The 25006-nt window shown below is 37.7% G+C and overlaps 1 protein-coding gene across 5 annotated transcripts in view; it reads left to right on the top strand.

Annotated features, from left to right (window-relative positions):
* UBE4B (ubiquitination factor E4B) overlaps nucleotides 1–21144 on the top strand; it is a 42298-nt gene extending 21154 nt beyond the window's left edge. For 4 of the 5 annotated variants that reach the window (XM_075721476.1, XM_075721473.1, XM_075721472.1 and 1 more), the window contains 21 exons: nucleotides 678–819; nucleotides 1319–1419; nucleotides 2597–2711; nucleotides 4178–4261; nucleotides 5833–5889; nucleotides 6270–6386; nucleotides 6511–6609; nucleotides 7112–7225; nucleotides 8230–8428; nucleotides 8646–8784; nucleotides 11414–11513; nucleotides 12272–12399; nucleotides 12782–12880; nucleotides 13721–13956; nucleotides 14682–14808; nucleotides 15110–15254; nucleotides 16344–16478; nucleotides 16865–17056; nucleotides 19400–19574; nucleotides 20042–20188; nucleotides 20612–21144. In XM_075721476.1, coding sequence (XP_075577591.1) covers nucleotides 678–819; nucleotides 1319–1419; nucleotides 2597–2711; nucleotides 4178–4261; nucleotides 5833–5889; nucleotides 6270–6386; nucleotides 6511–6609; nucleotides 7112–7225; nucleotides 8230–8428; nucleotides 8646–8784; nucleotides 11414–11513; nucleotides 12272–12399; nucleotides 12782–12880; nucleotides 13721–13956; nucleotides 14682–14808; nucleotides 15110–15254; nucleotides 16344–16478; nucleotides 16865–17056; nucleotides 19400–19574; nucleotides 20042–20188; nucleotides 20612–20673 — 2713 coding nt within the window. In that variant the 3' untranslated portion in view covers nucleotides 20674–21144. The remainder of the gene's footprint in view (nucleotides 1–677; nucleotides 820–1318; nucleotides 1420–2596; nucleotides 2712–4177; nucleotides 4262–5832; nucleotides 5890–6269; nucleotides 6387–6510; nucleotides 6610–7111; nucleotides 7226–8229; nucleotides 8429–8645; nucleotides 8785–11413; nucleotides 11514–12271; nucleotides 12400–12781; nucleotides 12881–13720; nucleotides 13957–14681; nucleotides 14809–15109; nucleotides 15255–16343; nucleotides 16479–16864; nucleotides 17057–19399; nucleotides 19575–20041; nucleotides 20189–20611) is intronic. The other variant, XM_075721474.1, reaches the window with a different exon arrangement.
* Nucleotides 21145–25006: the final 3862 nt, after the last annotated feature.

Raw genomic sequence — 25006 nt, 5'->3', positions numbered from 1 at the left:
TAAGGGAATTGAAATGAACTGAGTTGAAAGTAATGATCTTTAACGTAGAAATTTTGAAAGGAACAGTTGCTTTTATGTATTGTCTCCTGTTTTGTTTATTCTCCTTCCCTAGAATATATAAAGTGATTGTAGCCCTATCTATCAGCTAAGGTCTCTTCTCTGCAGTGGCAGGATCTTACCTCCATGGGTTTTCTAGTGTTAACAGAGTTGGTGAAATTTCTACCATTTTGAATGCTATATACAGAGACTGTGCAGAAACTGTGCAGAGGCTGCATCATGGCATGGAAGTGTTGTGATGTCCTGAGCATCTGAACAGTTTTGATGTCAGGTACAACTTAAAGGCTGTTCGTTTTTGGCGTTGCCGTGAGAGAGCAAGATCTATTGATTCCCATTGAAGTCATGCACTTTATTGCTGTCTTTCAGATACTTACTCACTTAATAAGATAACTGATTCTTCAGTCATGTTACAATACAGCTGAACTTTCAGAGTTGGACAAGCTGTTAAATGGAGAGCTCTTCATAGATTACAGAAATGATCTTAATTATTGAGCCTTGTGTGATGGGATGGAGTCTTCAGAAAATTGACAGAGGAAGTCAAGAGCTTGTGAATTATTTGATTGCGCGCAAGTGAAGGACTGTACCTAACGCTTTGTTTCTTCTTTTTGTGTGTTTTAAAGTATGGGAGGCTCTGGCAGCTCAAGTGTTTCCGATTCCTGCAGTGACCACTTCACCATTGAAAATTGTAAGGAGACAGAGATGCTGAACTACCTCATTGAGTGTTTTGACAGAGTTGGAATAGAGGAGAGGAAAGCACCAAAGGTATATTTCGATGAGTGAAGTTGTATCAGTTGCTGTCACAGACACTCTTACTGTTTAGTGGGGAAGTTAGTGGAAGTTGATAGTTCTTTCTGGATGGTTTTGTTGTAGGAATAGATTTATAGAATTTATAAGGTCCCTTTGACTTATCAATTCATCAATTTGAATCATGTATATGTTTTGCATCTCTAAAATAAGCACTGTGTTAGAAACCATCCTTCCCCTTTTGATCTACTGCATTTTATCCAAGTTTATTCCATGTAAAACATACTTTTGTGAGACCAGTTCCCTATCAGTGTTCTATATTCTGCTTTAAACTTTTGTTTCTGGGGAAAAAAACAAACAACACTTTTTATATAAAAATCTGCAAGGTTTTTAGTAGTGCTAATCTTAGTTTGCATATCACATTCATACTGCATGAATAAATAAATTGATCATATTTCCTGTCTGTTCTGTCTCTGAATACTTCTAGCTTGTATTAAAATAAAGTTATTTTTATCAGATGTGTAGCCAGCCAACAGTTAGCCAGTTACTGAGCAACATCCGATCACAGTGCATTTCACATGCTGCTTTGGTGCTACAGGGATCCTTAACACAACCAAGGTAAATACAACTGATGTTAGTCATGAAAGTTAGATTGTTCTGGGATTTTTTTTTTTTTCTTCTGAGGATTAGATAAGAAAACTAAGATCAGTTTTTGAAGCAGGATACATTTATGTGCCAGAGGTATAGTTTTTTTACTATTAGCTTTACTATTATAATAGCTTTACTGTTGGAGACTATTGCTCCCACTGATATGTTGGTGGAGAAGTAGTTTAAGTGTTTTCTAATTGTGTTTGGGTAAAATCGTCCCAGTTGATTTGAACAGCTCAAATGAGGGCTCTGTCTTAACCAAGCTGTTTTCTGCCTTACCTCATGCATAAACTGTTTTACTTGCAGATTGTTGGGGCACTACTCCTGTGAAAATCAATAACCAGTAGTGCTGCATCTGAGAAATGGTCTTATCAAAATGTGTAGCAAAATCTGCTATAGTGACATAGCACTTGTTTACTTCAGAGAGTTTACCACAACAGATTTGGTAACGTAAATCTGTGTGTAGACGTTCTACACTAAATCAAGGCTCTGAGATTTCAAGTGCAGTTTTTTTAACAGCAGTTGTTTAACTAGCAGCCTGTTCAGTTAGAACAGGGAAAAGGTTTTTAAAATAGGATATATGACTTTTACTAAAATCTGCACAATTTTGTATTTGTGTTTCCAAACAAAACTTCTATAATCTTTAAAGGTGCACCAATTATCCACTGTGCTTTGAGATTAAGTTTGTCTTTATGCGAACCATTGTTGACATTAGAATAAAGTTTTACATATACAATAAGGAAAAAAAGATACTTCTTCAAAAATTCAAACAAGACTAATGTTATGTTCTTTTCTTAATCTGGAAAAGCAAACATCAAAAAATGTTGTTCCTTCACTAGTTGAGCTTAACAAAGCGTTTTTTCATTAGAGAGGAGTAGAAGGGAGAACCAATTACTACACAGAAGCTGTTATTTTCTTCCAGCCTCATTAAACTAAAGTGTGATGTTGGCAGCAGCATCTGTTTCAGAATAACCTTTCCAGAAGTAACTTAAGAAGACAAGGTTAGTTACTTCTGAAAGGAGTAGGTGTGTCTATGTGTTGATAATATGCTTTCTGGCACATCCTTAGATGTGATTACTCTGACATTTTTTGCAAATACTACTGCAAATCAGTAATTTTGTGTATTTTTTTTTATATACAAATAAAGGTCATTGCAGCAGCAGTCTTTGCTGGTACCATATATGCTGTGTAGGAATCTCCCATTTGGCTTCATCCAAGAATTGGTGAGAACAACTTATCAGGATGAAGAGGTGTTCAAACAGGTAAGGCGTAGGTAAAAAATAATTATATCATACGATTCTACTATTTCCAATATCCAAGAGAGTGGATTTCCAGCGGTTTATTCTGCATCTTGCAGATGTATAGACCTGTTACTTCAGGGGCTAGCAACCTGTTAAGCACTTGGAGTTTGGTTTTGTTCATTTTTAATTCATTTAACAGTTTGTGAAAAAGACTGACTTGGACTATTTGCTGTTTCGAACTATTAAAAATGCATTTGTTAATAAGCAGGGAACATGTATGTAATGTTGAAGTGAACTATTCAGAATGGCATTTGATCCCTCCAATTTTGAAGAAAATGGCATTAACTAATTTTTATGTGTAGTGCAAGTACCTTTTAATAGTTTATATGTTTGTCTGGACACCTTTTAGTAGAGGCTCATGCAGTTTAAAGTACATTTAAGGCTGTCAAAATGTGGTTACAGAAAGTGTTAAAGGTCACCTACTCTGGAGAAGAGAGCCATTCTGCTAGCTGAAGCAGACAATAACCTCTTCATAGTCCTTTTCTGTAACATGATTTAATAATATTTTTTGTCTCTTCATAAAAGCAACACAATATACTTGAATTTAAAATTCAGTGGGACCTCTTGTTATTGTTGCAAAACTTATATTAGTTTATTTTGTGAGGATATAGTTGTCAGAGCTATATGATTCAGACTTACTAATTTGGTATAATGACTTTTGATTAATAAGTTCCTGTCATGTCACTTCCTCTTTCATAACAATCCTTGACTGCTGCTTATTATCTTTCCTCTTACCACAGTTACGACTCACCAGCACAAAACCAACTTGCTTACATGACATGCAAAATTAAAGCTGTATTATACCCCAAGTGTATAGGCAAATAAATTATTTCTCATTTGGGCAATCAAGTTGTTGGAGACCTCTACAGAACTGCTTTTGTTTGTGTATATAATACACATGCTTGCACATGTGCATACAGTACCTACAGTGATCCTGCATGAAATGCGTGTATGCTTTCCCGTGTGGCTTCCACATGCAGAGAACTTGATGGAACACCTGATTTTTGTCAGTGTGCTGACATACTATTTGTCAGCTTCAGCTTGTATCTGTTAGCTTTGGGTCCAGATCTAGATGTACATGTCTCTGGGGTTATTTGGTTTGCAAAGTAAATGTTTGGAAACAAGTTAGAATGTGATCAGGAAAAATACCTACAAGTTCTTGGAAATGAGTTATTGTGGGTAAGTTCTGCTCAGGCATCAAGTCAATACATCACTTACACTATATCAAGCAAGTTGGTTTTTAGCTTTGAATAATCTCATAAGCATGCAGGCTTAACTGATACAAATTTAAAGAAAAGATCTTAGTTTTTCTTTTGTGTACCTTGCAGTATTTGAAGAATTAACAAGAATTTCATGCTGTGTACAGCAATAGTGTCATTTGATTGCTTCCTATTCTTGAATGAAGTAATCTACTTTTGTTTTTACAGATCTTTATTCCCATCTTACAAGGCCTGGCTGTAGCTTCCAAAGAGTGCTCCCTTGATAGTGACAATTTTAAATACCCCCTTATGGTAAGGGCTGTTCATTTCTAGAAGCAGTTTCTTTATGATTACTGATAAATTATGCAGATTCTATACAAGATAATGTACTTCAACATTTTGGGGCTGGCTTTGGTTAGTGGATTAGTACTAAACTCTCTGTTGGAAGCTTAATGTGGTAAGAGATGCGTAAAAGGCCATTAAAAATCCAGTGGAGTCTGAGGCCAATAATATCTTAAAGTAGAGAGTTTGTATAGTGGGCTATTCAAATGTTTATATGTATTGCTTTATATAAGATTAATCAAATGTATGGATTTCATCATGCATACTAGTTATAATACTGTGGACTGTTATAAAATCCTGCTGAGCTCCTCCCAATTTAAGTCTGGGAAATAAGGCCCAATATCCATACCAATGTTTGGGCTCACTTTTGTATGTGGGAAACCAAAAGCTATTGCATTAAACCCAAAATTATTTGAATTGGTGACTGTTTACTGTAGGAAAATGTCACAATAGTGTCTGGCTGAAAAGTTGGGGGGTTTATTTCTAGGGTTTTTTTAAGTGCATACTTTAGTCCCTAGATCTGCTTTTATTGTCAACAAAAAAGTCTTTTGAAAAGCATGCTTGGCCACAAAAGAGCAAGCTGAATTCTTGGCTAAATTGAGCGTTGTCAGCTAGCACCTTCAGATTTTAGGATCTTCAGTGTATGATGCCAAAAAAGGCTCTGACATCTCAGGTTTAATTTGTACTTCAAGAAATTAGCTGGACTGGGGTGCTGCAAATCAAATTGACTAAGCAAGTCTGGTACTTTTGCAAAAATAACAATTTTTGCTGGTTCTGTGTTTTCCTGCTCTACTGTTGCCCACCCCAAGTTTAAATTACAAACTGTTGCAAATTTGGCTGTTGGCTACAAGTAAGGGCTCCTTGAAAGTGATGTTCCATTATGAACATCTCTAGTTGGCACAGTGTGCACCAAAAGGGTGGAATAGTAGTTACTAGCAATAGTGTAACTGAAGAATGAGAACACGTAATATGGAGAAGCGGGATATGTGAAAGCCTACAGTTTTTTTTGTGTTTTCAGAATCGTCTGTTATAACTGCTTTCTTTTTTCTGTGCTGCAGTTGAAAGTGAGGTAGAGATCTTGGATAGGATTCTTTGTTTCTGGCTTCTGTGTTCATCTGACATTTTTCCACTCTGATTCAAAAGACAAAGGCCTTGGTGTATGTATAGAACAATTGCTCTATTTATTATTGTTATTGACTTTTATGTGGCAGTTCAGGAGTCCAGCAAAGACATTGTTATGTTCTGAACAAACAAACAATTTGCACAGCTAATTTTTGAAATAAGTGCAATAATTTATTATCCTGTGAGACATGTTAGCTTTTTTGAGACAACTTGGAACAGATGTAAAAGCTAAAATGGGAGCAGGGTGCGCTCTAGCTCTTTTTGGACCTCTTCACCATTGTAGAAGATGGAAGTTTTTCCACTGGTTAAGGGAAGAAGGTTTGGCTCTTTCAGCAGTTTACCGTGTTAAGCTTGTTATTTGCAGACAGGTTGCTCAAAATTACTTTTGTGTGTAATTCGTTCTTGGGATTTCTTTATAGGCACTATGTGAACTTTGTGAAATCAAGTTTGGGAAAACACACCCTATGTGCAGCTTGGTAAGTGTATCGAGTCTGATCCCCCCTCCCCCCAAGTTAAAGGAGCCATGGAACTTACTTTGTTGTTATGTGATATAATCAACATTGATAATGCTCTTCAGAACTCTAAACAGTAGCCCACTGTAGTTTTTCATGCTAAGCAATAGTTTAAAGTAAACTGGTAAAGGGAGTCATTTTCCCTTAGAATTTGGAAAAACTGGGACAAACAAGACTTGCTTAGGTTGCTAAAATACTGAGGAGATGTTTCCATTTAGCTATCAGCATGACTGAATATTGAAGAATTGAGGGCACGTGGCAAATACTGAAAGGTGACAGTGCAGATAAGGTAGTGTGGCTGACATGGCAGCTTTGATTAACTTGCTATTTCTCCTATTTTCTAGGTTGTCTCTTTGCCCTTGTGGTTGCCTAAATCTTTAAGCGCAGGTGCAGGAAGAGAGCTGCAAAGACTTTCCTATCTTGGAGCCTTCTTCAGTCTCTCTGTCTTTGCGGAAGATGATGTAAGTGTTACAGAAGGATGTTGATAGTAGCATGGTGAGGGTTTTGGGGGGGTTTTTTTGTTTATTTTCTTTTCTCCTTCCCCAAAATGTTTGATACATTTGCCAATATTCATTCTACTTTCAGAACAAAGTAGTTGAAAAGTATTTCTCAGGGCCTGCAATTACTCTTGAAAACACCCGGGTTGTTAGCCAGTCTTTGCAACATTACCTGGAATTAGCAAGGGTAAGTGTTCTCATGTTTTTGTTTGTTTTTTTTTTTTTAAAAAAAAAGGCAAAAATATTGTGGGTTTTTTGGTCTTGACATAGATGAAGAATATAATCTAAAATAATCTAGCTTCTGTATTAAAAAACAAATCTCTTAGGATATGGCTGAAGGGAATTAGGAAAAAATTAAGAAAAAAATTAGAGTGCTACAAATATTTCTCTAAGGCTGTAAGCCAATTCAGAAAATAACAGAACAGTTAGTCATGGATTATAGTTCATGTTAAAGGATGAGTAATAAAATGCATACTGTATTAGTAGTGTGTTGCACTAATCTGCATACATCTTTTGTGTAACTGATTTCATAACTAATATATGCATATAATGTTGACCGTAAGACCATAACAGAAATTGTAGTTAGTTTTGTGGAATTTGAAGAACATAAAAATATGGAGCAACAGAAAGCAGGAGTGCGATGTTGAGAAGAATGTGCAACCTGACAAAATGTTTACTTGTAATTCCAGCAAGAGTTGTTCAAGATTCTACATAGTATTTTACTGAATGGTGAAACTCGAGAAGCAGCTCTCAGTTACATGGCAGCTATTGTCAATGCCAACATGAAAAAGGCACAAATGCAGGTAAATAAACACTCTTCCTGTAACTCATGGACCTAGTCAATGCACAAATAGCACTAGATGGCTCATGCAGTGGTGGCTATGAAGGGAGGACAAAAGAATTTTGAATGACTACTACAATGGGCTAGAAACACTGTCATCAGTCTTTATTTCTTTCAATACATTTCCCATTTCTGAAATTATACTGTTTTACCGATTTGATCAGGTTGTTTCCTCTCTTAGGACTGACATGTCACTTCATTAACAGGGATTCTATGTTAGATGTTTAAAGCTCTGTACTTCACCCCCGCCCCTCCCTCCCAAATCTGTGGGGGTTTTGTTCATTCCAATTGGCTATGTTTAAAAAACTTTATTTTCCAGCTGGTGAATTGCTAGACTTGGTTTGTATGGTTTCTGTAAAAAGAGTAATGCAGATAGGAACTGGCATGGTTCCAGTGAAACAACAGGGATGTTATTTTGCCATTGTTTAATTAATGCATTGCACTCATTTCCTGTGATGAAATCTGTGCATCAATCCTGAACAACTGAAGTTTGCATCATTGTTGTCTTCGAGTCCCCTTTTCAAAAGCAAACGTTTGGAGCCATTACTAGGAGTATTTCTGTGAAATTCCAGTGAAGAAGTAATAGAAACTTCACACTTAAAACTTATGAATTGAAGCTCAGCAACTGTTTGAAACTGTTCTGTTGCTGTCTATATCTGTGGCAAACCATTCTTGAAAGAGGCCCTTTTAAGTGCTTTCAATTTCTTAGGTTGTCTTCTACTTCTTTTTGTATGTTTGTTTAATGTTCTTGAGAATGTCTACTTGAACCATAGAGAAAGATAATATGTAAGGTAGTAGTGACCTTCCCATTACCACAAAGGTCTCCTTACAGATCCATATCCTTCATAATTTCTCCCTTTTCTTGAACTTGTGTAACTCATTTATATTGAATGCTGTTACAGCAGTGGAAAATACCCATGTACTTCTAAACTTACGTCTTCAACTATTTACTTTCTTACCCCACAGACAGATGATCGTTTGGTATCTACAGATGGCTTTATGCTCAACTTCTTATGGGTACTACAGCAACTAAGTACGAAGATAAAGCTGGAAACAGTTGATCCCATGTACATATTTCATCCCAGGTGTCGTATTGACCTCCCAACAGATGAGACAAGAGTGAAAGCAACAATGGAGGACGTTACAGCCTGGATTGCTGAACTTTGTCAGTACTTTTATTGAGATATGTTGAGCATTTACTCTGCCTTTTGTTTTTGATACTGGAGGTACATGGAAGTACTTGATTCCAGCAAATAATTCCCCTATTCCTAAATGCTTTTTCTTGTTGCTGTCTGCTCTACTTCTTTTAAAGAAAGTTCAGTTCAAGGTTTCACCACTAGATAAGGCAGTTAATTTTTTTAATTTGTTTGTTTGTTTTCTAGACAGGGATCCGTCTCCATTTTCTGAGCCGAAATTCCCAACAGAATGTTTCTTCCTAACTCTGCATGCCCATCATCTCTCAATCCTGCCAAGCTGCCGTCGGTACATACGTAGACTGCGGGCCATCAGGGAACTCAACAGGTTAGTTGTTGTTAATTATCTAGTGTATCTGAGAGTCCTACCATCATAGCAATGTCATCGTCTTGCCGTGATGGCAAGTCCTATAACCTTAATGGAAATTAGAATGACAATTTGGGTAAAACTGTTGCTGAGTGCATATCAGCTTAACTATTTGTCAGTCTGCTGCTTTTGGCCCTTACGGATTTTTGCTTATGTTCAGGGACTGTGGCTTGAATCAGGAATTCAGATAGTAGTGAGATGGAAGATACTGGTTACACAAGGCAGCTCATTGGTGAGAAGACCATTCTCTTTAAAAGATAATTGAACTATTTTCACAGCATTTTAGGATTCATGACATTACGTAACGCTGTTTATTATAACTTAACCTGTGGTGTGTTTGATGGTGTGTGGACATAAGTGCCTCTGGCTCTTTGACATAACTGTAGGAATGCATATGAAGTTACATGTCTGATAATCAAGTCATTGTAGATGACTTGTGATTTCAGAAACAAGACATTGTTAGTTGTGTCTGAGCTGTTTTGTATGTCCCAGAAGATATTTACCTTTTTCCCCTTGGCTTCTGTCATACTCACGGTGGGGGAGAAGGAGGTCTTCAGCAGTAAACTCTTAATACTGTTGATGTACATGTAATTCAGCATGTGGTTTAACATTTTAAAAATTATAAATAAAAATTATGATATTGATGTGAAGGTACTGCTGTTTTCTATTTCTCTTGGCATAAATTCAAATAGACTTTTTTATAGTTGCTAAACCTCAAAGAAAACTATGTTAAAATTAGAACAGATTTTTGTATAATCAGTATTTTCCATTGTTTATAATTGCACTCATTGCATTTTGGTAAATGTTCTTTGGCAGTAATACCATGAGTTCATTACAGGATTTGTGGACTGCATTCATAGTGATTTAATTTCTAGTTTTTAAAGCACATGCAGGCCAAGAACCTGGGAAGCTGCAGAGAAATGGAGCAGGAAGAGTCAGTATATCTTAAAGAAAAAAGTATTTTCATATAAAACAGCCTGTGGATTACTTGTAAACAAGCCATACGTTTGGCTTGAAAAAGGAATTGCTTCTTTTTCCTTATTTAGAATTGTTGGGAAGGAGTTGCTTATGCAGCAATCTCCGTCTAACGGTGCAGAGTGAAGAGCTCTTGGCTTTTACTGACATCAGTAGGAGCTTTTTGTTCAGCTTTTTCCATGAATTGCTTAGTTGCTTGCAACACTGGGCAACGTAATTAGATGTTGGTAATAAAGAAATTTAGACTGGATGTTTTTCTGCCATAGGCAGAGATTGATGTGGAAAAGAATTCATGTTTAGAGGGGGGAATGAAAAGGGACCGTGTTCATATTGTTCAGTATACTGAGTTTTGTTCTAATCGGCTGCCCTTCCTAAAAAGGATTAAGATATGGGAATACATAGGATTTTTTTAATGTAAATGGTGTGTGTAATGTATGTTTAAGTTCTCTCATCTGTGGGGCAGAGTGAGAGGGTGGGTAAGGGGGGGGAGGTAATATCAACCACCTTAATTTACTGGTCCTTATGCTGGCAGGGAGCCTATAGACTATTTATGTACTGTACTCCTCTGCAAACCAGAATTTTATGGAGAGTGGAGCATAAAAAGGGTGGAACAAAACTGCAAAAAATAATTTACAGCAGTGGAAAGTGGGAAGATACACAGGATGTAGACTTGTACCTTTCTTGGGAAAAGGAAGGTGTTTCTAACAATCCTGTTGTCAGCCACCTTTTTCTTCCTTAGCTGATTTGTTTTCCATTTTCCTTTCTGCTATTAGAAGATTAATGAGATCTCTAAATATGTTGCTGTTAACTGGACCAGCCCTTCTTTGTGTTAGGGTTAATTTTAATGACATCCTTTTAACCTTCCTTTAGAGTGACTGTAGACTTTAGTGTGAAGAAAGGCAAATACCTTTTTTTTTTTTTTTTTTTTTTTTTTTAATACAGTGGATAAAATTAGTTTGTCAGGCAGGATAGATCCCTTCTGTGTTTCATCCTTTTTTTTTTTTTTTTTGCACTGTTCTGATTTGTCTGACAGGCATGTATGTTGGAGCTAGTGTACGTAGTGCTTTTGAATGCACACTGTGCAGATGTTCAGTCTGCATTTATGAAAGCAATTTCTTTTTCTTGTTATGATGATGGGTAACTTCTATGAAAATTATTAGCTTTTTCCCCTACTTTTTCTTCTCAATATTTCCTCAGTATTTAGCAGGTAAGTATAGAATCATAGAATCGTTTAGGTTGGAAAAGACCTTTAAGATCATCCAGTCCAACCATTAACCTAACACTGCCCAGTCTGCCACTAAACCAGTTAAGGGTAGAGTAATAATTAATTTCACAACTCCTGCCTTGGTGGCTGGATTAATTTTTAATGAAAGTAGAACAAGAACAGAATCATTAAGGTTGGAAAGGATCTCTAAGATCATCAATCCAACTGTCACCCCAACACCCCCATGCCCACTAAACCATGTCCCAAAGTGCCACATCTGCCCGTTTTTTGAACATCTCCAGGGATGGGGACTCCCCCACCTCTCTGGGCAGCCTGTTCCAATGCTTGACCGCTCTATGGCAGTACATATTCCCTCTGTCATGATAATCAATTACTGCATATGGTTTTCAGGACTGTTGAAGATTTGAAAAACAATGAAAGTCAATGGAAGGATTCTCCTCTTGCTACCAGGCATCGAGAAATGCTGAAACGTTGCAAGACACAGCTTAAGGTTTGTAAGTGATTCAGTTCTCAACTAAATGCCTTTGTCAGCCTGTCTGTATGTTTACTTTGTGTCCTAATGTTTAAATGAAACTTCCCACTGATGCTTTGTGAAAATGGTGGATTTGAATCTATGAACCATGCGAGTACTGCACTAGGTGGTGGTGATGATACACTATAACATTAATGGTGAATTTAAAATTCAAAGTAACACCACGACTAACTTAGCCAGTGTTCCTCAGAAAGAAGAAAATACTGGTTTTTATTGGAGAGAGAACAGCAAAGGGATTGCGATTTATTCAGGGGTAGTTGTTGTGCATGCACAGTCCATGCCCAAGATCGAGATGGAACTTTCGAGTACCTATTCTCACGTAGAATTCTTGCAACGATTAGTATGTTGGGGTCCTCTCGTTTGAAGGTCTGTCCCACTTAGGTCTTCCTAGTATAAAATGATGCAAATTTTTTGAGCTGTATCACCAAAATTACTTTAATTGCACATTTTCCCACTTTGATACCTCTGTTATTTCTTTCATTGTTCCCATAAAGCTTGTAAAAGTCTCCTCTGTCCCTGCAACTCTGAATTAATTATGTGTGTGTTTTTCTTGATATGTTGGGGCTTAAGTGTGCTGTTCTTCAAATAAGCATATTTTAAGAAGATACCATTGTAGAATTATCATAATTCACAGATATATTGATTAGCTTAGATAGGCTTGACCCTCCTTTTATGTTGTTTTGCCCTGGATTAGTTTTTGTATGTATATTCTGCAGAAACTGGTGAGGTGCAAGGCTTGTGCAGATGCTGGTTTGCTGGATGAAAACTTTCTCAGGAGATGTCTGAATTTCTATGGCATGGTGATTCAGCTGATGCTTCGCATTCTTGACCCTGCCTATCCCAAGTGAGTGTCGGGATTATCTGTGAAAATTGTATCAAAGATATTTCAGATCATGTTAGATTGTTTAGTGAATTTAGCAGTTCTAGAATTTTAATTTTTTTTTCTACAGTGTCTGCATTCTTACACGATTGTTACTTTCTTTATGTCAGTGATGTAAATTCTTGCATGGAATATATGTCTTATTTATAGTTTAAGGTTCAGTTGTGGGGGTGGGAGCAACCCTTGGGTATGTTTAGTACGCTTGAAGTACTGACAGGTATTTTTAAAAAGTCAGTGTTAGAACTTTTGTAAAGTGTTCCCATAGGAGAATTCCATAGGAGAGCTCGTGATACTTTCTATTTAACCCTGCTATTTTACTGTCCTGTTTGTCTCTTTTATTCTACAGCGTAAAATTGCCTTTAACTCCTGAGGTTCCGAAGGTATTTGCAGCATTGCCAGAGTTTTACGTGGAAGATGTTGCTGAATTTTTATTTTTTATTGTACAGTAAGTAAAGTTATATCTAAAGGAAATTCGTACTACCATTTACCCCTGTAATGGGTGGTGTGCACATAAATTTAGGGTGTGAAAGTAGTTTTCTAGCTATTCTGTAGTTAATGTTCTGTTTTTTTAACAACAGACGTAAGATTATGGCATTGGCAGGCATTGCTGCAGATATAATGCCTAGATGAGCTCCAGAGTCCCTTCTAACCTCATTTTTTTCTTGGAAGAAAGTTGAAGGTTTTTTGGTTTCCTCCCAAAAAAAAAAACTTACTTTATGGTTTGGAGTTGTGAGTCCTTTTGATCTCATGATATGTTAAATCATCACTAGAATAAGATTTTTAAAAAGTCATAGCTTAATAAATAAAAAAATTCCCCCATTTATAAATTAGCTGGGATGAAATGCATTTGTATAGTCTTAGCAGTTTAGATGGGCATGAATACTATTCAGATGTAATCCTGGAGTTCTGAAGCTGGTCACTTTCTTCCGGAAAAAGTACCTTCAAATTCAGACTTCGCAGTGTTGTGTGATGAGATGGTGTTTGCTTTTGCCTTCCTGAGGTGCTGTTACAGTGGTACTTCATAGCAAATTTGCTATTATGTGCAACAAAAGAATATTACAGTGTTTCAGGCTAAAATTTGGTTTCCAGTGAACAGCTGGCAAGACCTCTTGGAGGAGTAAGAATCTAGTTTCTGTAGCAAAAGATGGGGAATTATGATAAAATGACTAAACTTTTCTTGTTGCTTAATGAGTGATCTGACCTCACTTGATCTGTATGATAAATCTTCTGTAGACAATACAGGGTTGGGGTTTTTCATTTTGCTTTCTTATCTCCCTCTTTCCAGATATGCTCCTCAGGTGCTTTATGAGCCCTGTACTCAGGACATAGTGATGTTCCTTGTTGTGATGCTGTGCAACCAGAACTACATCCGAAACCCTTATTTAGTAGCCAAGCTGGTGGAAGTGATGTTCATGACAAATCCAGCTGTTCAGCCCCGGACACAAAAGTTCTTTGAAATGATTGAGAATCATCCTCTCTCCACTAAATTGTTAGTCCCCTCCTTGATGAAGTTTTACACAGGTAAATGCTTCATCTATAGTTCACTGAGTGTACGGTAAGCAATGAGTATTACAAGGCAAAAGGTTGTGGTAGTTGTAACCTTTTAAAAAAACAAAACCAAAAAACCAAGTAGATCTTGGTGCTTGTAAAGGTGAGGCTTTGTTGCTTGGGAATAGGGGAAATAGCGTTAGTTGGAACCTTGAGAATTCTAGTCTTTACACAGGCTGCTGTGCACTGACAACTCTAGGCGTGTAGATTGATGTGACAATTGGTTTTGTGGTGTTTAGGTTCCAAACTGGAAGTTTTTTATTTGTTTTGTAAGGGAGTATTGGGATTTTAAAACCTCTGTCTGCCATTTTGTTAGTCCTGTAGATTTGGATGCTTCAAAAGGGCTTTGCACCCATAGAAACAACTGTTTTTGCATTGTTCCCAGAGTCGTCTTATTAGTGAAATTTTAGACTGTGGGACGAAGAGCAGAGTGGAGTTGAATAGAACAGAAAGTTTTGTTTTCTGAGGGTTTTTCCTCAGAAATGAGGTTGGTTCTGGATTAGAAAATGGACAGTGCTGCTTCTTACAATAGGGATTGAGATGGAGACTTCTGAATGGGAATTGAATTTCATTTCTTAAAGCTTGGTGCTTGCAGCTTATCACATTGGAGACAGCAGGGGATAGATGTAGTGTGTTGCAGGTGGATCCTGGTGGGAAAGAGTTTTGATTTCGGTTCTGGGCTCTGTTTTCTTTTTCAGATGTTGAACATACTGGAGCCACCAGTGAATTCTATGACAAGTTTACCATCCGCTACCACATCAGCACCATTTTCAAAAGCCTCTGGCAGAATATAGCTCACCACGGTACATTTATGGAAGAGTTCAAGTGAGTAAGAAATTGTGTATAATGCTGGTTACTATCATGCAAGCTGCTCAGGCAATGACCTGAGGAGTTTATTACCATTGGGAATGGGTGATGCTGCTTTCCATTGTGTGTTCTAAATGGCAGCCCCTTCCAGTAGAACTGGAGTGTTTCTAAAACTGAGCTCTGGACACCGCAATCAACTTGGCTTGGGGAATGGGATCATTATTCAAAATATACAGTGCAGAAGGAGTGTTGCTGGGGTTGCAGTCTGGGCTGCACACCCATCTACTCTGCCGTGATAACTGTGTTTCAATGTTTTCAGCTCTGGGAAGCAGTTTGTTCGCTACATCAACATGCTGATAAATGACACAACTTTCTTGCTGGATGAGAGTCTGGAGTCCCTAAAACGTATCCATGAAGTGCAAGAGGAGATGAAGAATAAAGAACAATGGGACCTGCTGCCCAGGGTGAACAGAGCTGTTTTTCAAAGTGCCCTTTACTTATTTTTAATTTTTTAATACAAGACCATTAAAAAAACTTTTTAATAAGGGGCAGCACCAAAGAGCTGCTCATGAGAAGCAGTTCTCGATGCTTTTTCTTGCTGCCAGTATGGCCGTGGTCACTCTGGATGACATTCTGCAAAAAACATCATTCTGCGTAGTTATGCTGTGGCTGGCAAAGAGTGTGGTGTGAAGTGGAAATAGTATAAAGTTTTAAATTACTGTGCACTTAATTCTAAGTGGAGAAACTAAGACTTTAACCTTCTTGAAGGAGGTTTTGGAAGATGCTCGCCAGTTGAATTGACTTCAAGGAATAGAAGCTTTTATTTTGTTAATGCATTGATCCTGGGTAGATTCAATGCAGGCAATTAGAGTCCTATGCATCAGCCTGATTAAACAATAATTGTGTGTGTTGACCCACCAATGTCAGGTATCTCTATTTTAAGGTTATTGATTTTTTTTTTTATTTTAAAACAAAACAAAAAAGGGTTTGAAAAGAAAAGCTATAAAAATCGTGTTTGTTAGACTTACTCTGGTTTGCTCTTCTGAAGCCTCTCTTCCTGTTTGTGCCTACTAGCAAGGTAAAGCCATTACTGTAGTGACAAAATGAGCTGGTACATCATCTACAGATTGTTCCAGTGTGGAGTGTTTATTACTTACGATGGTGCATAAATTAGAGAACACCTCACTTGACTCTCAGATCCCAAGCTGGTTTTGAAGTATTGGCATTTGGATGGAAAGGAAGCATAACCCAGTTCTGCAGCTGTGAGGAGCAGTTACAGGATGTAAACAGACTCAATAACCGTGGAGTCTTGTGATACCATTTACATTCATTTTTTGTGAGTTGCAGAATTCTGGAAAATTGGTGCAGACTTCAGTATTGGGTAGTAAAAGTGAGCTGTACCTTAAAGTGAAAAATGTATCACATCTGGATTTGAATTGCAGTCTGTTCTTTTGTCGGTCTACATCATGTTAGCATTATGGCTGTTAAGGTTTTGATGGGTGGTGATGTAGGAAATTCTGTGGGCTTGTAACCACTGAATGTTTATTTTCTAGGATCAGCAACAGGCTCGGCAGTCACAGCTAGCTCAGGATGAGCGCGTGTCTCGTTCATATCTTGCCCTGGCAACAGAAACTGTTGATATGTTCCATATCCTTACGAAGCAGGTTCAAAAGCCTTTTCTCAGACCTGTAAGTCCTGCTCAGATTTAACTTGGTTTCTAGCTTCTCTAATGTCTCTATTGTTGGATAATAACCTGGAAATGTTCGGTAGTTCTTTGTCTCCACTCTCCTCCCCTTTCTCCAACTCACTGAAATCTAATTGCTGTTGAAGTTATTTGATGTTAAGAGCATTACCTGAGTCACTGAGATGGTGTGATCCTTCCAGATGGAAGCTGTCTGCATTACATTTTTTTAATGGAAAGCATGCATAAAGAAAAGAGACTTCCTGCAAGCAAGCCTACAAAATGATAATTTTGTTAGTTAATAATTCCTGATCTTGCTGTATGCAAATCTAGTGATAATTTTCTTTATCACTGCCTTCACGCTGTCATCAGTATGTTACTTTGGTCTTGTAGGAACTTGGACCGCGATTGGCTGCTATGCTGAACTTTAACTTACAGCAACTGTGTGGCCCCAAGTGCCGTGACCTGAAAGTTGAAAACCCTGAGAAATACGGGTTTGAACCAAAGAAGCTGTTGGACCAACTGACTGACATTTATCTACAGCTAGATTGTGCTCGCTTTGCTAAAGCAATTGCTGATGATCAGGTGAGCTCCAAAAAGATGAGGAGGAAGGGCAAAAGCACTGTGGACGAACAGGACTTTGCAGAATACTCCAGAAGAGTTTCATCTCACTTGCATGCTGCCACCCAGTTTCCATCATACATGCTTGCAACTTGTTTTCTTTCAGCAGATCATCTCTGTTCATATTCTGTCTGCTCTTTGTAGATGGGTGTGTGTTCAAAGTGTTCTGCAAACCTACAGACACACATAAACATCTGTAGCACTTCACACACATAGGAAATTTCCTGAGCATTAGTTGCTTATTACCTACAGCCTCATTGTAAATTAGCGGAGGTACTTTGTCCTAATTTTCTGAGTGGGAAAACTGAAGCATTCAAAGAGTTTGGATTCCCTCCCCCCTTCCTCATCAAGAACACATGAAACAGGCAGAGCTGGGACCGAGAATGAGCACCTCATTTGACAATCCAAAGTTCGTTCTCTACACTAACAGTTTCCAAATTGTATTCCCTTTTATATCACTTTGTTAAATGGCTCTGTAATAAACTGACAAAATACAACATACATGAGACACCTTTGAACTTCTGATGGTAGTCTTCAGAGCAGAATGTTAATTCTTAAGGTAGATAAGCTATCGCTCACCTCTGTTCTTGTGAAGTTGTCAGACCACTGAATCGCATTTCTCCATGCCTGTGTCTCTTAAAAGACAAACTTTTCAAAGTCTAGAGGAAAAAAGTGTTCTCAATGGCTACTTGAAATTCTAGTGGAAGTTGGTTTACAATACGTGAAGCCGTATTTGCATGTCTAGTGAAGCAGAGGTATTGGAGTAACTCATGATCTTTTTTTCTGCAATTATTTAAGTTCTGATAATTGCAGATATCGGTAACACTTCTGAAACAGACCTCATGTGTTTGCATGTCTATAATGAGCATGCAGTGTATTTTTTATGCTGTTCAGTATATATGAGAGTGAGAATGTTATCCATCATTCATTCATCGATGCTAGCCACAGCAAAATGCACAGCAATGACGTAGGGATTAAAAAGAAGCCTGCTGGTGTGGGAACTGGAATAAAGCTTAATTAACAAAGTAGCCCTTCATAAAAAGGGGGGGGGGGGGGGGGGGAGTGACTAGTGTCTTGGAAACTGTCAATGACAGGAAAGAAACACCAAGGAAATGCACAGTTGGTTAATGACTACTGGTATTAGGAGAAAAAAACAAAACAAACAAAAAGTTGCTTGATCATGGCAGGGTCTCTCTAAAGCATTTTCATACATCTCCTGTTTGCAAATCCTAGCACGTATTAGAAAGAATCTGAAAACGTTTATAAAGCCCTGGGCATATTGCCATAGTTCTGTTCTCCTCTGTGGACTAGAAAGGAGTTTGGGTGGGCACTGTGTGTCCTAAGTAGTGAATGGTATTTCTTGGTGTGACATAGTGTAGATGAAAGAAGTAGGGCTGTGCTGAACATTTTAAAATCCCCAAGGAAAATAGAAATCTGAGAGACTTAGTGTGTTTTGTTTTGTCACTTAATTCAGCCTTGCACTGCAGGGTAAATAACAATTTTTATTAAGAGGCTTATATCAAAACATGGTATTGTGAACTTCAAAGAAAACAGTGATTAGAACATAAGCAGCTTTCAAAAGTCCTTGCCTTAACTTTTTTTTTTTTTACATGAAAGCAATGCTTGTTTCAGTTGAAACTATAGGATATGCATTTGGGCTCTCTGAATGTTGTACTGTGTAGCTGCGCGGTTCCTACTGCACCGGTTGGCAAGTTCCCAGCAAGTATTAGCTCCCTCTGAGCTAACAGCCTTACCACTTTTGCAACATCATGGGGTGGGTGTTTTGTTTGGTTTTGGGTTAGGAGAAAGAATTACTTCTTGCGTGTTATCAGAGAACTGGATGATCTTAAAAGTCTCTTCCAACCGAAATGATTCTATAATTCTATGATTCTAAATCAAAAAAACTTTTTATTTTATGCTGTATTTCAGGCAAGACTTGTGAGAATAAGAATACAGACAGGAGTGGCAAGACAGATGTTTTGTCTAAGGAACAGTCCAAATAATTATAGTCAGCCTCTCTGAGTGTCTTACTCATTTTGATTAGGTGATGTTGCCTGGTTTTTTTTGGTCCTGAACAGTTCTACAGTAGTGATGACCAGTAAAGAAGCAGGAGTCTACCCCACAGTTGACATCTTGGTGCTAGATGAAATCTTATCTTCGTACTACTTTTCTGTCTGACAAAATGTTGCGGTTTCATTGATCCTTCCTCCTGAAGCTTTAAAAATGCATTAAAAGATCTTTAGAATTTTTATGGCATGTTAGGATACTACAGCTCAGCAAAGTTGTCGTCTTGTGTTTTGCTTGTAGAGGTCCTACAGTAAAGAGCTCTTTGAGGAGGTGATCTCAAAGATGAGAAAGGCTGGCATCAAGTCAACCATAGCAATAGAGAAATTCAAACTGCTGGCAGAGAAAGTGGAGGAAATTGTTGCCAAGAATGCCCGTGCAGAAATTGATTACAGTGATGCTCCGGATGAATTCAGAGGCAAGTTGAGTTTTCTAAATACTGACTTTTTAGGAGAAGAGGGATTTGTTTTGTTACAAATATGAGTCTAAATATGTATATATTAATAGAAACTATGTATTGTTTATGAAGCCTTGCATCCTGCTCTGTGTCAAGTAAATAGAGCAAAGAGTTTCTTTGTTTTCCCTGGGATTGTACTGTCCAGTCCTATCCATGTTTTACTTACATGTACTTTTAAAACAGTAAAAAAACCCAACCAACCAAAAAAAATCCACCAAAATCTGAAAATAGCTAATGCTTAGTCCCAATTCAGAAAGGGAAAAGCACTATAAAGGCTGAAGTCCATTGCTAATTTTAACCATTTTCTGTAACTTCAGCAATATACCTGATTGGGGACCCTGAGTATCAGTTCCGCACTGTGGTTTTGTGTGCAGATAACATTTGTAGCCATTGTCCTCAATTTAATGAGGAGACGCTTGTGCCCTCAGATCCACTTATGGACACTCTGATGACTGATCCTGTGAGGCTGCCATCTGGAACTATTATGGACAGGTCAATCATCCTGAGGCATCTGTTGAACTCATCCACGGATCCTTTCAATCGTCAGACGCTGACAGAAAATATGCTGGAACCAGGTATCGCTTTAACAGTTAGCAGTGGAACTGTTGACGGGGGAAGGAATTTGTGTGCGGTTAGTTCTGTATACTTTCAGAAGACAGTGTTGGGGCTTCAGTAGAGGTAACAGTTCTTTCATCTCAGCTTGCCCAGAAAAGTTCGTTCCTTCTGTTTTCCCTTTTTCTGGGGGAAAAAAAAAACCACACCCTTGCCTTTATAACTGCTGGGCCAAAGGATACTATTATGGTAGGTAAATGAGTAATTTGATTACTTAAAGCCGTGCAGAAAATACATTGATAGAGAAGAAAATAGTAGATATTCTGGATCAGGTTTCTAGAAAAGAAATTGCTATTGGTCATGAGGAGCATTCTTACAGTATTATTACTAAACAATTTAACTGCTAAGTTAATCATTCTTTTTTTTCCTCTTCTTTACCTTATTAGTGCCAGAACTTAAAGAGCAAATTCAAGCCTGGATGAGAGACAAGCAGAATGCTGACCATTAAAAATTCCCTTGCAGTGCACGCCAACACCAATGGGAGGAGCAGGGCGTGGGCTGTTCTGGTAATAGTGGAGCAGATACACTTTGAAAGCTGGTGATGGGATTAGCACGCCCACTGGCACTGACTTGCAGTAGTGACCAGAAGCATGTGGATGAGGAGCGGCTTAATTCTTGTACATATATTTAAGTGATAACGATGGTCAATAACATGGAGGACAAGCTAGGAAGTTGCTTATGTTACAAAACTGTCCTTCAATATGTCACATTTTGGAGTTTTTACAGCTGAATTATTTTAGCAAAGATGAATGGATCAGGGCAGCATCCCTTCAACCTTATTTTTTACAGCCAGATATCCGTTAATTTGATTGTGGTTAGAACCTTGGACATTTTTGCTGCTAAAGTAACTTTTTCCTCTTTCCCTCCCTTCTTCCTCTTCCACCCATCAAACCTGCACTGCTGTCGGTTTTTTTTTTTTGTAATGAAAAAAAAAAAAAAAATCCCTGTGAAAATCAAAATCATTCCCCTGCCCTCAAAAGAACATATTCTGTGCGATAACTGTGCCTGCAACAAAGTGTTAATCTTGGGATCGTATTTTTATATTACACATTTGCATATTTGGTTTTTAATTGGTGTTAGACACAAGGATAATTTCCAAAAAGCAAAGAGTTCACATATGGATTTTAATTTCCATTCTTTGAAATGTCCCTTTTCTTTTTGTTGCTCTAGATGCTCTGGTATTTTTGAAAAGCCTTGAGATAGGAATATGTTAAAACAGCTGCCATGAATGAGATGCTTAGGAATACCAGGATTTCAGTGACTTTTTAAAAAATAAAATCCATTCTTTTAATGCTGCAGATATGATAAATGCTAAATGACAGTTCTGAGCCATTAGAGCTTGTCCGCGGAGAGCAGATCCTTTTATTCTTGGAGGCTGCAGTTTGGGGCAGGGGTCACTTTTTATGTTGCGTACCAATTTGTATCCATGGCTTGGCCTTACCAAAGCAGAAAGGGTGCAGGAAATGTAGAATTACATTTTTAAAAAAATTAAAAAAAAAAAAATTCACAAACATTTTTGTATTACTGCCCCCTGCATATGATACTTGAATTTCCTTTTTAAAAAGGATTTGAAACCACAGTGTTTTAAAATTAAGTCTGAAAAAAAGGTTGTTTTTTCTTTTATTTGTTTTTTCGCTGTGTCTTCTGTTCAATTCCTGACTCTCTTGAACTACAATAAATGATACACACTCGCACAAAATGTTTCCTTTGTCTTTCTTGAAGCGCATCAGTGAAAGTATAAAAAATACAAATGATTGGGTGGCTTTGTTCAGGTTTGCTGATAGTGATTTAGGATCTGGAGATAACTTAATAAATTACCTGAAAAATTTCTGTGCACAGAGATACCAGTAATACTTCAAACTAATGAGCGTTCCCAAGTGGGTGACTCTTACACCTATTCAGAGCTGCATGACAGTTGGTGACAGACTCCAGGCAGAATTTTGGTTGGGTTATATATAATCCAGTGCTGGCCTTTGAGATGTGCGAGTAATTCTCAATTAAAATGTGAAAAATGTGAAGGTGTAGTGGTTTGTGGGGGTTTTTTTGGGTTGGTTTGGTTTGGTTTTTTTGGTGTTCCCCCCCCCCCCCCCCCAGTGTGTGTGTTTTCCCCAAGGGTGGGAGGAAGACTCCAAAGTTTGTGTCTGCGTGGACTGCTGGAACAGAGAAGCTTCTTGTTTGGCTGGTTTTATAGTTCCTTCACCTTCACTCCTTCCACAAATTCAAATTGCCCTCCTCTTCCCTCTTCAAAAGTCACAGAACAAAGTCTGCTATGCTTTTATCTGCAAGCTGTCATTCAGCATCCAAATCCATCTTGGTTTCTGAGCATGTTATGAAGGTATGCAGTGAGCTATAACTTTCAAGGTGTGTTTTCTTTTTTAGTAAAGAGGTAATTATTTTCTACATGAAGCAAAACTCTTAAATGTTCCACCATCACCTCATTATTAAGGATTATAGCATGAACTCTCTAGAAACATCCCAGAATTTATACTTTGATGGAGGACAACTGTTCAGTAGTGTATATTTGTCTTTACTGGAGGATAATTAAACTGCTATGGTTTCCTATTACGGCTTTTTTTTTCTGTAAGTTAACATCATACAGCTTTTAGTTTTATTGACCGACTATGAATGTATTGGAAAGATGGAAGAAATGCTTTCTTCTAATTTTCTTCAGCTACTACAAATGAGACACATCACCACCTTTTGTGAATAGGATGCTGTGGAAACAATGAGTAGTCTTATAAAACGAGACAAGCACAGGGAGAAATAATCTGTCCTCAAATTAAAAAAAGCTGCTTGCTTAAGTGTATCCTGTACAGGCCTTGAGGTCTGCTATTCTCTACTGGTTCTTGGTATTTCACATTTGAAGTGTTCTAACTGATACCAAAAAGGGTTGTGAATTTAAATGTTTTACCAGAAAATCGGTATGGAACTAGCTCTTTTTAACACAAGTATAAAATGAAAATCCTTTTTTTTTTTTTTTTTTTTATTCCATTGAAAGGCTTGTTTGAACAAATTCAGGATAATCTCTTAACCTTGTCTGACAGGAGGAAATAGAAATATTTACATTTGGTATAGGATGAATTAATAAGACAATGCACTTGAGAATCTGAATTTATATTTATTCTGCCATCATATCAGACTTTGACCTGCAGAATATAAATAGCAAAGAGCATTACTGAACTATTTTGTCTAATTATGGGATCCATTTATCACTTGAAAATGTTTCAATGCAGAAGACAAAGCCTAACATTAAGTGGCTAAAAGAATTGTATCTGGAGAACTAGTATCAAGTATTTCAATGGTGTGAATTCGGACAAACACTCTCCCAAATTCAGCGTTCATGGGCAGAATAATGAAATGCATTTTAACACAAGCAACTGGAAGTACCATTATATTGCTGTCTTCTGGGTACAAAAGTGAATCAAAACCTTGTCTTTCAGCGGATAGTGGACATGGGAGTAACTGGAAAGGAAAGCTGAGGCTAGTATCAGATTAAGAATAAATCTCCCACAAAAGCATATCTGTTGTGTGACAATTCGTAGTTTAATTTAATACCACCTGCAGTTTTTGTGATTCCCTCCCCCGCCCCCAACATGTCATTTACCTTTTTCAATCCGACTGTAACCTTATTACAATACAGAGACTTTCTATTAGAGGTCACAGAGGTAATTTAATCAATTGGTAGTTTCTGACATTAACATGTAAATCTGCAGAATCTGAATGGCTTTGAGCTATTGCTCATCCCAGGAACGGCTAACTTAACACAGAAGTTGCAAAATGTACTTTTCTTGGAAAATTTGAAGTTATAAGATTGTATCGCTGGTCTTTACTTGCCCTCTAGCCATGTGACTAGAGAAATGACTAGGGCAAGTTCTGATGTTACAGCAGTACAATTCAGTACAATTGATTCTATTATATCACAATTTACACTTATGTAATAGCTGACATGTAAATGGTGCTGTTCCCTGCTGGCAGCAAGGACAGCCTAATGCTGTTAATAGCAGGCTGACAAGGCTGCTTTAGCCAGCAACAGATTGACTCTAACAATCCCCAGGAGCGCTGCGCTATGCTGTAGCTGTCTTCCTTTTCGTTATCACTTAGCTTAAACCTACCCTCTTTCCTCTATTTCAACAGGCTTCCCAATTTTACGTAGCATAGCTCAGTGATTTGAGGAACCAGCTCTACTTGTTTGCACTAATAAATGTAAGAAATTCTTCACAGTACTGCTCGCTCTTACTTTTCTGATATAATAATGCTCAAGAACACTTTCCTTGTGCTGAGGACCTTCATTATGTGAATATTTTCTTGAAAAGGAATGTCTAAATGCTGGTTTTAAACGCCTACACGCTTGCAGGGAATTGGATCAGTTTCTGCTGTTTTGCAGGGTTATATGGTATTGGTCAGAAACGTATAAAAGGAGTAAGAATGCTCCCTTTCCTGTAAGGGAATGTACGGTAATTTTTTAAACGGGATTCAGAGGTAGAACATTGCAGTAGAATTCCACTTAAGTACATTTTTAAGTAAGTTAATTCTGCATTACCCAAGGAGACCTGACTTTCAAAAATGATACCTAATTAAATTGAGATAAAATGCCTAAGTTCTATAAAAAGGCATCACAACCAGCTAGGTGAGGACTGCTTTTTTAATACTTGACCACCTTTCAACTCCATACTTGGATATTTAAAGAGGAATTTTCCTCTTTTTCTCCCTTTGCAGTGAGTGACCTCCCAGATGCGACACAGCAGGTGTCGTGCCCTTTACCATTTTCTTTCTTACCATGT

This window comes from Pelecanus crispus, chromosome 15 (genome assembly GCF_030463565.1).
Source record: "Pelecanus crispus isolate bPelCri1 chromosome 15, bPelCri1.pri, whole genome shotgun sequence".
NCBI lineage: Eukaryota > Metazoa > Chordata > Aves > Pelecaniformes > Pelecanidae > Pelecanus > Pelecanus crispus.
Note: the sequence above shows the minus strand (reverse complement) of the source record. Positions and strands in the feature narration are given on the sequence as shown.